This window comes from Anomaloglossus baeobatrachus, chromosome 12 (genome assembly GCF_048569485.1).
Source record: "Anomaloglossus baeobatrachus isolate aAnoBae1 chromosome 12, aAnoBae1.hap1, whole genome shotgun sequence".
NCBI lineage: Eukaryota > Metazoa > Chordata > Amphibia > Anura > Aromobatidae > Anomaloglossus > Anomaloglossus baeobatrachus.
The window spans coordinates 86,080,237-86,094,856 of NC_134364.1; the positions used below are offsets into that span (position 1 = coordinate 86,080,237).

The window sequence follows — 14,620 nt, forward strand, 5'->3', positions numbered from 1 at the left end:
AAGAAGGTTGGTGAGGGGAGGGTATGTGCGGGCCGGGTATGTGCGCCGCCGCCGGACAGAAAATGAGATTTACTCAGGGCTCGACTAGGGGAAAACACCACTGAGATCTAAAGAAATTTATAAATAGACTGTTATAATACATTACATATTAAACATGTATTACTTTTAGAAGGGTCAAAACTTGTGTTCTGACCTTTGACCACTTATGGGGTTGACCACACCAGGTAAAATCTTCTGCAATCCCAAAGGTGTGTAATGCACACTGATAGGACTCGGCTCCACTTGCAGTGGCCATCACGTGACCACAAATATGTGATTGTTGCATTTCAGGAGGGAGGGAGATGTTGTATTTTTTTCTTACAGCTTTCACTAAATAGTTACATAGGTTGAAAAAAGACCTGGGTCCATCTAGTTTAACCTTCCTCCACCAATTATACATTTCGTCAGTAAATCATTCATAATCGACAATGTTGTGTACTGAGGAATAATCCAGCCCTGATATAAAAGCTGTTTTAGTATCTGCCATTACTACCTCTTGTGGTAGGGCATTCCACAGTCTGACCGCTCTAACTGTAAAGAACCCTTTCCTATTTAGCTGCCTGAATCACCTCTATCATCTGAATATCCTTTTTAAAATGTGGAGCCCAAAACTAGATATTCCAGATGTGGCCTTACAAGTGATTTATAGAGGGGTAACAATACATTGGGATCTAAAATTTCTTTTTATATACACCCTAAAATCTTGTTTGCTTTAGCAGCTGCTGCCTGACATTGAGTAGTGCTGCTCAGCTTATTTGTAACCAGAATAACCAAGTCCTTCTCCTGTTCTGTAGTCATGAGTTTACTTCCATTTATTGTATATGCAGTAATAGGATTACTCCGTCCTAGGTGCATTACTCTAAATTTATCAACATTAACCCCGTCACTACTGAGGATGTACTGGTATGACCAAATCATGAAGATTTGCGGTGAGCTGGCAGCAATCCCTGATGTCTGCTGATTTGAACAGCATACATTTGTAACTTACAGGCGCAGGTGGATCCGTAATCCACCGACATCTATTAACACCGTAGATCACTTTGTCAAAATGTGACAGCGTGATTTAAATGGTCATGACGGGGAAATCGCCTTCCCCACCACCATTGGAGGCCCCGTGACGCGATCACGGTAAGCAGATGGTTGCCATGGTATAGTAGTGATTGGTCATTTGAGTACTCCTGTCACTATAATAATGTAGTTCCTGTTACAGCCGGCAGAGCAGCGACTGTAACAGGAATGCTGCATTTCTGCTGATCAGAGCTGTGCAGCTCTGATCAACAGAAATGAATCAGCGATATGACTGCTGATCCTTATAGTCCCCCAGGCTGACTAATAAAATAAAAACAAGTTAAAAAAGTTTTAAAAAAAAAAAAAAACCTAAAAAGTTCAAATCACCCCCATTCGCCCCATTAAAAATTAAACACTTAAAAAAATAAAAACATATACACACATTTGGTTTCACCATTCTCAGAAATGCTACTTTTTCACAACATTTTTGCAACATGTTTTGAGAGTTGACTTTTTCATTTTTTGTTTACAGAAAACTTGTCCTACTTTAATCTCATTAAGCTTGATTACTCATTTAATAAAGCATGATACTTCTGTATAACAACTGATACTCTATTAGATTCTCTTGCTGGGTCCAGTAAGAGGACTAAGATGATAACAATTCAAAGGGTTGAGGAGGAAAGGATTCAATGATCTGAGACAGAGACCCCCTCCTTCTGTCTAACCACTTACAGGCAAGCCCTGAGTGACGAACAAGACACGTTCTATAGCTTTATTCGTAACAAGCATGTAAGTTGAAACAGGAATGGGAAAAAACACAACTAATTGTCATCTCACCACTGACTGCTCCGACAGGGCCAGTGCTTGCTACCAACCTACTGTTCTTTTCTTTCCAACATCAGGCATGCCAAATCCTGGCCTCATCACTATAGGCCAGAACTTATGGCCACGTCCAGACCTCCGAGGTTACTGTACATCGTAAGGTTACAGCGTGATGTTGAGACCTTATGATGCATAGTGACCTCCAGAACCTGGATGCTACCAGACGTCTACATGTAATATGAAACAAAGGAAAGAAGAGGAAGAGGACCAGACAGGAAGCAGCAGGACTGCTCGAGAGATGAGTATTATTTTAATTTTTGCAACCAATACTCACCTTTCCTGCCACCCAGTCCTCTTCTCCATTGTGGGGTTTGCCACATCTTCAACCTGTTCACTATGGTCCAGGATGTATAGCTGCATCCAGGGCTTGGTGATAACTGTGCGATCAGGGCAGGGCGTGATGCCAGCTGACATTAAAAAGCTGACAACAACCCACAAAAATATTACCCCAATTGCCATCACACCAGAGCAATTAGGAAGGACCAGAAAAAGGACGAGAATTGGCGCATCTATTGGATGCGCCAATTCTGGAGTGGCTGTGGGCTAATATTTTTAGGCTGGGAAGGACCCAATAACCATGGACCTTCCCAGCCTGATAATATCAGCCCCCAGCTGTCTACTTTACCTTGGCTGGTTATCAACAATAGGACGCACTTACCAGCAGTGACCTGGGAGTCAGAGATGCATCCAGGCATCTTCCCAATGCTGTTCCCATTCCATTTAAGCGCGGTTTCCATCCATTTCAGAGATTTTACTTTCTCCCCAGCCCTCCTTTTAGAGTCTCCCAGAAAAATACCCTAATTTCCCATTAACTTCCATTATACTAGGTGCACAACTCAAGCCCGTCCGAGTGCTTCAGCTGCTCAATTCAAGTAATGAGCGCTCTAGCATTTAAGTATCGCTCATCATCACTAGGTGTTTCTTCTTAGTATGCTTCCCTTTTTATGTAAGACAGCGGCGTTGGTTGAGACATCATTTTTCAGGGGCCACAATTTTTTTCTGGCAGTGCTCTATTCATCCTGCAGTAACGGATGGTGAGCTGGATTTTTTTTTCTATATATAGACATTAACTGGTCATGTTTTATACATTTATGGGAAAATGTTGATAATGATACAATGATAGGATATAAATTAAACAATTGGCATCAAGATAACAGCACAGTATACCGCACCATCGAGGCAAATTATTGTGCTCAGCATTCTTGTGTCTTCTATATCAGAATGAGCGCTGAGCCAGTGATTGGCTGCAGCGATCATGTATAATATTGTTGTGACGTTACCACTTATTTGATTGATGTATGACAACAATAATTGAGCATTGCATTTTACTAATATTTTTGCACTGTATTGTCATGCCCTTAACTAGGCAGTTTATACATTTAATTTTTCAGGGTGGTATTTGTATTGATAAATCTCTAAGCATGTTGTGAAGACTTTACTATTCTTTTACTCCAATAGGTATGAATAGCTTTACGCCATGAGTCTGAAGACTACTGGATCCCAAGAAGCCGATATCATGGACCCAAATGCTGGCGACTCATGTGAAATAGAGCCCTCTTTTGGGCAAGATTGTGTCCAGCGCTCTGAAAGGCCACCTCCGGTTCATTCAGGGGCAGATTGGAAAATTATCTTGCACCTGCCAGAAATTGATACCTGGATCAGAAGCACAGCCGAAAGAGTAAGAGGACTTACACAGTCAGTGCAAGAGGACCCTCAAAGCAAGCATGTAGATGTGCATCTAATGCAACTCAAGGTGAGGACAAAAATACATATATTGTATTTTTCAGACTACAAGACACACCATACCATGAGATACATCTAGGTTTTAGAGGAGGAAAATAGAAAAACAAATTTGAAGCAATGTGGTTATGGGGATCTACTGCTGACACTGTTATGGGGTAATGTCCCCCAATTCCGTACTAATGCCCCCAGTCCTGGACCTCTTCCCCGGTTTATATGTCCTCCATCCTGGTATATATGTGGCCCATCCTGGTAAATATGCCCCCATACTGGTATATATGTTCCCCATCATGGTATGTAAGTCCTCCATCCTGGGCCCATCCTGGTATATATGTCCCCCATCCTGGTACATATGTCCCCCATCCCGGTATGTATGTTCCCCATCCTGGTATATATCCCTCATCCTGGTATATATATTCCCCATCCTGGTGTATATGATCCACATCATGGCATATATGTTCCCCATCCTGCTATATATGATCCCTATCCTGGTATATATGTCTCTTATCCTGGGCCCATCCTGGTAGATATGTTCCTCATCCTGGTATATATGTCCCTCATCCTGGTATATAAGTTCTCCATTCTGGTATATATGTCTTCCATTATCGGCACATCCTGATATATATGCCTCCTGTTACTGTCAGCAACTGATTTTGGTATGTAAGCGACGGGCAGCGCACGATGTCACTGCCATGTGTCCCCAGTCACACTCAGATGTCAGCTGCCGGGTAATCCAAAAAGGAGTTCACAGCTCATCACACTGATAACCCTGCCCACCTTTCAGTGCCAGTGTCTGTGACTGAAGAGTCTTACTAACTCACTTACTATCGTTGACATTGATGCCAAGATTTGGCTGGAATTATGGGTGTGGGGAGCAGTGAATATTAATCTCCTTTAAAGGGAACCTGTCATCAGAAATTTCGCCCAAAAGCTAAAAGATTCCCCCTCTGCAGCTCCTGGGCTGCATTCTAGGAAGGTCCCTGTTATTATTGTGCCCCATGTGAGACCAAAATAAAGCCTTTATAAAGTTCTACCTTTTTGTATGCAGCTTCTGTAAATCTGTCACGGGGGCGGGCTCTCTGCCGTCCGTTATTCTGCCTCCTGGTCCTGTACGCCGCCCCCATCGCTCCTTTCCATATCTGATGCACCGCCCACTGCTCCAGCCATCCCCACGCATGCCCAGTGCCAGTCTCACAGGACTGAGCAGTGTGACCGCTGGTGACATGTGCGCAGGCAAGTGATTATGGGCGGGACTGTGACTGTTATCAGCAAGTACCCGCCCATAATCTCGTGAGCGCGCAAACCTCTCCAGCATTCACACTGAGCTCAGTGTAGATGCTAGACTGTATGGGCTGCTTCCAGGGATGACGTCCCTTTGTCACGTGATAGTATTTTGAACACGCCCCTATCACATGACAAAGGGACGTCATCCCTGGAAGCAGCCCATACAGTCTAGCATCTACACTGAGCTCAGTGTGAATGCTGGTGAGGTTTGCGCGCTCACGAGATTATGGGCGGGTACTTGCTGATAACAGTCACAGTCCCGCCCATAATCACTTGCCTGCGCACACGTCACCAGCGGTCACACTGCTCAGTCCTGTGAGACTGGCACTGGGCATGCGCGGGGATGGCTGGAGCAGTGGGCGGTGCATCAGATATGGAAAGGAGCGATGGGGGCGGCATACAGGACCAGGAGGCAGAATAACGGACGGCAGAGAGCCCGCCCCCGTGACACATTTACAGAAGCTGCATACAAAAAGGTAGAACTTTATAAAGGCTTTATTTTGGTCTCACATGGGGCACAATAATAACAGGGACCTTCCTAGAATGCAGCCCAGGAGCTGCAGAGGGGGAATCTTTTAGCTTTTGGGCGAAATTTCTGATGACAGGTTCCCTTTAATAGCGGACACACATAATTGCCCCACTCCTGCCACCATTGGCTTCCTGTAGCGGCAACCCTGCTCCTGCCTCCTGTGATCCGCTCCACCGCTACCGCACTCATCAGGGAGCCAAGTATATTTTGGGCTATAAGATGCACCACCACTTCCTACCAAATTTGGGAGGGAAAACTCCATCTTATGGTCCAAAAAATATGGTATATATTCTCTTTTCAAGCAGTGTCTACAATGTCTGCTTTGCACCCAATTGTAGACCAATACTTTTCTTCTTTATGTTTCAATGATGGAATTTTTACTTTATAAAGCAATGGCAATCTTTAAAAAGGGTTTAAAAGCTCATTGGTTCCAATAACCAAGATGGGAAAATGTCTCTTACTCCCCAGAATTTACTCAGTTTGCCAAGTATAAAATCACACAATTTAAATAGCGATAATATTATGGTTAATGAAGTAGTTATACAGTAACTGTCTATGTCAGAAAAGCTTGTTTTGTATTTGATATCGTTTCCTGCAGTCAATGCCAAACTCTCAGACAACCTGTTTAACAGTAAGGCAACGTGCCTCGTGGTTTGGGAGAATGAATGTTCTCAAAATGGACATTTTACTAAAATACTTTACTTCTTTCAAACAATCCCGTGGGAACTGGATGCGGCCTTTTTTCTCAAACTTCAGAAAACCATGAGGAACATCGTATGACGCGGGGGTAGGTCCCGACTGAGCCATAAGGTTCTGGTTAGATTCAGAGAGAATGGGGACACGAAACTACCAGAAGTCAGAGCCTATCACGCGGCGGCAATCGGTACCTGTGTGCTGGATCTTATCCACAACAAGGCCTCTAAGCTGTGGGTGGAAAATGAACATGACATCTCAGCAGTTCAGGCACAGGAGGTCTTCTGGTTGTCTCCTAAGGTCAACCTGGGAGACACGGGTCTGTTTTGCACAGTGTTTAATTTGGCCAACATCTGGAGAGTAGAGATGAGCGAACCGGTCCCGGTTCGGCTCGAGGTCGGTTCGCCGAACGGAGCTCCCGTTCGAGTTCGGCTCGTCGAACGTTCGACGAACCGAACTCGAACTGCATAGGAAACAATGGCAGGCAATCACAAACATAGAAAAACACCTAGAAAACACCCTCAAAGGTGTCCAAAAGGTGACAAATGACTCACAACACAACACAAACACATGGGAAAGTGACAAGGACATATACTCATGCGAAAACAAAACAGCTGGACAAGGAAAAAGAGGAGGACACACAGATATAGGCATGGCACGCCCTTCTAAAGTCATGTAAAACACCGCAAGGTGACTCCAAGCGGAGTCTCCCTTTTTTCCAAAAATTGGGCCCCACACACACCCACCCCTTCAGTGGCAGCACTTGTGCCCCAGTTGTACACTTCACAGCTAGATTTGCATCAAGCACATTCAAAAATACGCCATAATTAACCGTACCCAGCATGACACCGGGGTAGGTAGATAAAGTCTTTGCTGACCCATGACTTGTTAATCTTGGCTTCTTTTAAAAACAATGTAAGCAAGGGTTACTCCAAGCGGAGTCTCCCTTTTTTCCAAAAATTGTGCCCCACACACACCCACCCATTCAGTGGCAGCACTTGTGCCCTAGTTGTACACTTCACAGCTAGATTTGCATCAAGCACATTCAAAAATACGCCATAATTAACCGTCCCCAGGATGACACCGGGGTAGGTAGCAAAGTCTTTCCTGATCCCAGCTCTGTTCATCTTGGCTTCTTTTAAAAACACAGCAAGCAATGGTTACTCCAAGCGGCGTCTCCCTTTTTTCCAAAAATTGGGCCACACAGACACCCACCCCATCAGTGGCAGCACTTGGGCCCTAGTTGCAAACAGGATGTTTTGATTTGATCAAGCACATTCAAAAATACGCCATAATTAACCGTCCCCAGGATGACAACAGGGTAGGTAGCAAAGTCTTTCCTGATCCCAGCTCTGTTCATCTTGGCTTCTTTTAAAAACACAGCAAGCAATGGTTACTCCAAGCGGCGTCTCCCTTTTTTCCAAAAATTGGGCCACACAGACACCCACCCCATCAGTGGCAGCACTTGGGCCCTAGTTGCAAACAGGATGTTTTGATTTGCATCAAGCACATTCAAAAATACGCCATAATTAACCGTCCCCAGGATGACAACGGGGTAGGTAGCAAAGTCTTTCCTGATCCCAGCTCTGTTCATCTTGGCTTCTTTTAAAAACAATGTAAGCAAGGGTTACTCCAAGCGGAGTCTCCCTTTTTTCCAAAAATTGGGCCCCACACACACCCACCCATTCAGTGGCAGCACTTGTGCCCCAGTTGTACACTTCACAGCTAGATTAGCATCAAGCACATTCAAAAATACGCCATAATTAACCGTACCCAGCATGACACCGGGGTAGGTAGATAAAGTCTTTGCTGACCCATGACTTGTTCATCTTGGCTTCTTTTAAAAACAATGTAAGCAAGGGTTACTCCAAGCGGAGTCTCCCTTTTTTCCAAAAATTGTGCCCCACACACACCCACCCATTCAGTGGCAGCACTTGTGCCCTAGTTGTACACTTCACAGCTAGATTTGCATCAAGCACATTCCAAATCCACAAGCATTTACTCTCCCCAGGATGACACAGGGGTTGTAAATTCCTTCTGGATCCATGACTTGTTCATTTTGATGAACGTCAGTCTGTCCACATTGTCACTGGACAGACGCGTGCGCTTATCTGTCAGCACACACCCAGCAGCACTGAAGACACGTTCAGAGACAACGCTGGCAGCTGGACACGACAAAATCTCCAAGGCGTAAGTTGCGAGCTCTGGTCATTTTTCTAGGTTTGAAGCCCAAAAGGAGCAAGGCTCCAGTTGCACAGTCAAGGCATCGATGTTCATTTGGAGATACTCCTGTATCATCCTCTCCAGCCGTTGACTATGTGTCAGACTTGTTGTCTCTGGTGGCCTTGCAAAAGAGGGTCTAAAAAAATTATGAAAAGATTCCATAAAATTGCTGTTACCAGCACCAGATACGGTCCTACTGGTACGGGTAGACTGTTGAAGATGACGAGACCGTCCCATGTTTGTCAAGTTACAACTGGGAGATTCCCTCCCTGCACCTGCACGGTTGTTTGGTGGAAAAGCGGATCTAAGATCGAGTAACAGCTTCTGCTGATAGTCCTGCATACGTGCGTCCCTTTCTATGGCTGGAATTATGTCACAAAATTTGGACTTGTACCGGGGATCTAATAGTGTGGCAATCCAGTAGTCATCATCACTTCTAATTTTGACAATACGACTGTCATGTTGGAGGTAGTGCAACAAAAAGGCACTCATGTGTCTTGCGCAGCCATGCGGACCAAGTCCACGCTGTGTTTGTGGCATAGAGGTGCTACCCGTTCTTTCTTCCTCTGACATCTCCCCCCAACCTCTTTCAACTGAAATTTGACCAAGGTCTCCCTCATCCGCTGAGTCTTCCATGTCCATGGACAGTTCGTCCTCCATTTCTTCATGTTCTCCTGCACCTTGCTCAACATTTCGCCTGCTACTATGCGACCTTGTCGATCCCTGTCCCCCATGGTCCCATGCCTGCTGCGTTGGTGATGATGAACGTCTGGACCTTGGTGATGTTGTTGTCCCTTGCGCATATGAATCCTCCTGTAGTTCCTCCCCTTCATGTTGTCCCACCCCCTGACTCCGAATAGTGTTTAGCGTGTGCTCCAGCATGTAAATGACTGGAATCGTCATGCTGATAATGGCATTGTCAGCGCTAAACATATTCGTCGCCATGTCGAAACTGTGCAGAAGGGTGCATAGGTCCTTGATCTGAGACCACTCCATCAGGGTGATCTGCCCCACCTCTGCATCTCGTTGGCCCAGGCTATACGTCATGACGTATTGCACCAGGGCTCTGCGGTGCTGCCACAGTCGCTGTAACATGTGGAGAGTTGAATTCCAGCGTGTCGCCACATCGCATTTCAGGCGATGAACCGGCAGGCCGAAAGACTTCTGGAGCGATGCAAGTCGCTCTGCTGCGGCGCTTGAACGGCAGAAGTGAGCAGACAGTTTTCGTGCCCTGTTCAGAAGGCCATCTAGGCCGGGATAGTGTGTTAAAAATTGCTGGACGACAAGGTTCAACACGTGAGCCATACAAGGTACGTGTGTCACCTTGCCCAGGCGAAGGGCCGCACCCAGGTTTGCAGCATTGTCGCACACGGCCTTACCAGGCTGCAGGTTGAGTGGAGACAACCATTTATTAAACTCGGACCGCAGAGCTGACCACAACTCCTCAGCTGTGTGACTCTTATTCCCAAGACATGTCAAGCTAAAGACCGCCTGATGCCGTTGCGCTCTGCTGCCAGCATAGTAATGAGGCGTGCGTGATTCCTTCTGCGCAGTGAGAACGCTGGTAGCCTGACCAGGCAGGCTTGGGGCGGAGGTGGAGGACCCAGATGAGGTGGAGGATGCAGAAGCAGTGGCGGAACTTGGACAGACAGAGGATTGACACACAAGTCGTGGGGACGGCAAGACTTGTGCAGCAGACCCTTCACCATCTATTACCATAGTTACCCAGTGCCCAGTCAGCGACATGTAACGTCCCTGTCCATGCTTACTGGTCCAAGTATCGGTGGTGAAATGCACCCGTTCACATACAGAGTTTCTCAAGGAAGCGGTGATGTTGTGTGCGACATGCTGGTGTAGCGCGGGCACACCTTTCTTAGAGAAGTAGTGGCGACTAGGCATCTGGTACTGGGGCACAGCGACAGACATAAGGTCTCTAAAATCCTGTGTGTCCACTAGGCGGAAAGGCAGCATTTCGGTAGCCAACAGCTTACAGAGGGATAGAGTCAACCTCTTAGCTTTGTCATGGGTCGGAGGAAGTGGCCTTTTATTTGACCACATCTGAGGGACAGAGATCTGGCTGCTGTGTGTAGACGGTGTTGAGTAGGGTGTCCCTGGAAAAATGCAGGTTTGTGAGGAAAGTGCAGGCGGAGACATGATGTTGCCTTCATCCAACGTTGGTGCTATCGATGTCTGAGAGAGCTGTACACACTCACTTGTTTCCCCTTCCAAACCAACTGACGACCTACCAAGCAAACTGCCTGTTGCGGTTACAGTGGTGGAAGTTTTGCGTGGAAAAACAGGTGTGACAGCTGTCCCCACAGTCCTAGAAGATGAAGAGCGCGCGGATGCACTTGAAGGGGCAGGCGGTGGTGGGTTCGCTCTGCTAGGCCGCATTGCAGCACAGTGAGCTTCCCACCGGGACCTATGATATTTATTCATGTGACGATTCATGGAAGAAGTTGTCAAACTGCTGAGGTTTTGACCTCTACTAAGAGAATCATGACAAAGTTTACAGATCACATAATTTGGGCGATCTTTTTCTATGTCAAAAAAGGACCAGGCTAGGCAAGGCTTAGAGGCCATGCGACCTGTTGATCCACCCCGAATAATGCTCATAGGCAGAGTGGTGGCTGAGGATGCAGTTGTAGACGTGCTACCAGTGCTCCGACTCTGTCCAGGAAGGCGCAAGGTAACTTCGTCGTCGGTTGCATCCTCCTCCACCGCCTCTGTTGACCTCCTCGAGTGCCTGACTGGGGGTTGACAGTAGGTGGGATCTAGAACTTCATCATCAATTGTTGTGTTTGCACTCCCCTCCCCCTCAGACCGAGCCTCTTCTTGCCCTGACCGAATATTTAAGTTGTCATCCCAATCGGGTATCTGCGTCTCATCTTCATCAGTATGTTCCTCATTGTCTATAACCACAGGTGTTACAGTTTGTGACAAAGGGTCAACATTATGCTCAGAAACTTGGTCCTCACGGCCTGAATCAGAGTCACAAAGGTTCTGGGCATCACTGCAGACCATTTCCTGTTCTGTACTCACTGTAGCTTGGGAGCAGACCTCTGATTCCCAGGCTATAGTGTGACTGAACAGCTCTGCAGACTCAGCCATCTCAGTTCCACCATACTGTGCAGGGCTGATGGAGACTTCAGAGCTGGGAGAAATCAAGTGTGATTGGGATGACAACTCAGAGGACTGGTGTTTTTTGGATGCGGTACTTGAAGTGGCTGAGAGGGCACTTGTTGGACCACTTGAGATCCATTCAAGCATTTTCCTTTTTTGCCCATCATCTACCTTTCTTCCTGTTGTTCGTGTCCCTAAAAAAGGGAGCACATCGGATTGTCCACGGTAAGTAGTAGACATCTTACTTTTGCTGGTAGATGGTCTATCTTCAGCAGATGATAATGGAGCTTTGCCACTTTCCCCACAGACAAAACCTTTTTTGCCTTTTCCACCACGCCTCTTCCCCTTTCCACCAGCATCTGTCATTTTGCCACTCATGTTGATTGCGACAAGATTGTGGACTGAAAATGTGGTAGTAAAAATTGAGAGGTGGTGAAGATTGCAGTGGTGGTGTAGCTTTATTAACAGCAGAATAATAAAGAATAAATATCCCTGACAATGCAACTACAGGCCTTAAACTGGCAGCAAAAATTGCTAGTCTAATGGCTTAGTTATAATGAGTTGGAGTGTGCAACGCAGGCAGACGCGCTCTGCAAATGTCTTTGCACTAGTGGGACTATAGCAAAGTCCAATAGCCACGTATAGGATGCCACTAGGTACACTGAGTGTTTGCTAGTCTAATGGCTTAGTTATAATGAGTTGGAGTGTGCAATGCAGGCAGACGCGCTCTGCAAATGCCTTTGCACTAGTGGGACTATAGCAAAGTCCAATAGCCACGTATAGGATGCCACTAGGTACACTGAGTGTTTGCTAGTCTAATGGCTTAGTTATAATGAGTTGGAGTGTGCAATGCAGGCAGACGCGCTCTGCAAATGTCTTTGCACTAGTGGGACTATAGCAAAGTCCAATAGCCACAGATAGGATGCCACTAGGTACACTGAGTGTTTGCTAGTCTAATGGCTTAGTTATAATGAGTTGGAGTGTGCAATGCAGGCAGACGCGCTCTGCAAATGTCTTTGCACTAGTGGGACTATAGCAAAGTCCAATAGCCACGTATAGGATGCCACTAGGTACACTGAGTGTTTGCTAGTCTAATGGCTTAGTTATAATGAGTTGGAGTGTGCAATGCAGGCAGACGCGCTCTGCAAATGTCTTTGCACTAGTGGGACTATAGCAAAGTCCAATAGCCACGTATAGGATGCCACTAGGTACACTGAGTGTTTGCTAGTCTAATGGCTTAGTTATCATGAGTTGGAGTGTGCAATGCAGGCAGACGCGCTCTGCAAATGTCTTTGCACTAGTGGGACTATAGCAAAGTCCAATAGCCACGTATAGGATGCCACTAGGTACACTGAGTGTTTGCTAGTCTAATGGCTTAGTTATAATGAGTTGGAGTGTGCAACGCAGGCAGATGCGCTCTGCAAATGTCTTTGCACTAGTGGGACTATAGCAAAGTCCAATAGCCACGTATAGGATGCCACTAGGTACACTGAGTGTTTGCTAGTCTAATGGCTTAGTTATAATGAGTTGGAGTGTGCAATGCAGGCAGACGCGCTCTGCAAATGTCTTTGCACTAGTGGGACTATAGCAAAGTCCAATAGCCACGTATAGGATGCCACTAGGTACACTGAGTGTTTGCTAGTCTAATGGCTTAGTTATCATGAGTTGGAGTGTGCAATGCAGGCAGACGCGCTCTGCAAATGTCTTTGCACTAGTGGGACTATAGCAAAGTCCAATAGCCACGTATAGGATGCCACTAGGTACACTGAGTGTTTGCTAGTATAATGGCTTAGTTATAATGAGTTGGAGTGTGCAACGCAGGCAGACGCGCTCTGCAAATGTCTTTGCACTAGTGGGACTATAGCAAAGTCCAATAGCCACGTATAGGATGCCACTAGGTACACTGAGTGTTTGCTAGTCTAATGGCTTAGTTATAATGAGTTGGAGTGTGCAATGCAGGCAGACGCGCTCTGCAAATGTCTTTGCACTAGTGGGACTATAGCAAAGTCCAATAGCCACGTATAGGATGCCACTAGGTACACTGAGTGTTTGCTAGTCTAATGGCTTAGTTATAATGAGTTGGAGTGTGCAATGCAGGCAGACGCGCTCTGCAAATGTCTTTGCACTAGTGGGACTATAGCAAAGTCCAATAGCCACAGATAGGATGCCACTAGGTACACTGAGTGTTTGCTAGTCTAATGGCTTAGTTATAATGAGTTGGAGTGTGCAATGCAGGCAGACGCGCTCTGCAAATGTCTTTGCACTAGTGGGACTATAGCAAAGTCCAATAGCCACGTATAGGATGCCACTAGGTACACTGAGTGTTTGCTAGTCTAATGGCTTAGTTATAATGAGTTGGAGTGTGCAGAGGACAGGAGGGTACAGTGGCAGGATTGTGGGTATGGGTAGAGGAATGGAAGCCTGCCTTTCTATCCCTCCTAATAGGGAAATGCAGGGAGGAAATCCCTGACCTTGGCTACACAGACGCTGGCGCTGTTTTCAGGACCTGTCACCTTAACTCTGACCCTGCCGGTTTGAGCCCTTAAAAGGACTGCTATAAAGTGCTCTCCCTAAGCTGTCTAACGCTGTGTATGCAGCGCATACAGCTGTATCGGCGATAGGACTCAGGAGGACGGAGCTGCGACAGTGATGTCTGACACCAAAGACGCAGAAGGCAGATAATGGCGTCCTGGAAGAAAATGTCCGGTTTTATAATGCAGGGACATGTGACATGGACATCCTATCACACATGCCGTTGCTTCTCTGGCTCAAAGTCCACTTAGCTGTGTGTGTGTCTGGGATTGGCTGACATGCTGGCCCGCCCCACAAGACGCGCGCGCTTAGGGAAGGAAGACAAGAAAAAAAAAAAAAAAATGGCGATCGCCATTATAGAAACAGCAGTGATCTGAAGGCGCTGTTCACGCACACTATACACTGAAATGTGATAATAGTGTGATTCACAGAGTGACTTACACTATTACAGCAGAAACCAAGCTATGATTTAGCTGGTTTTTTGCTGCTAGAACCGTTCTCGAACGTTTCTAGAACTATCGAGCTTTTGCAAAAAGCTCGAGTTCTAGTTCGATCTAGAACATGCCC

General features: G+C 46.3%; 1 protein-coding gene across 2 annotated transcripts in view; it reads left to right on the top strand.

Annotated features, from left to right (window-relative positions):
• AKAP6 (A-kinase anchoring protein 6) overlaps window positions 1-14,620 on the top strand; it is a 460,428-nt gene that overhangs the window by 85,960 nt on the left and 359,848 nt on the right. For both annotated transcript variants that reach the window (XM_075329663.1, XM_075329664.1), the window contains exon 2: window positions 3,388-3,682. In XM_075329663.1, coding sequence (XP_075185778.1) covers window positions 3,407-3,682 — 276 coding nt within the window. In that variant the 5' untranslated portion in view covers window positions 3,388-3,406. The remainder of the gene's footprint in view (window positions 1-3,387; window positions 3,683-14,620) is intronic.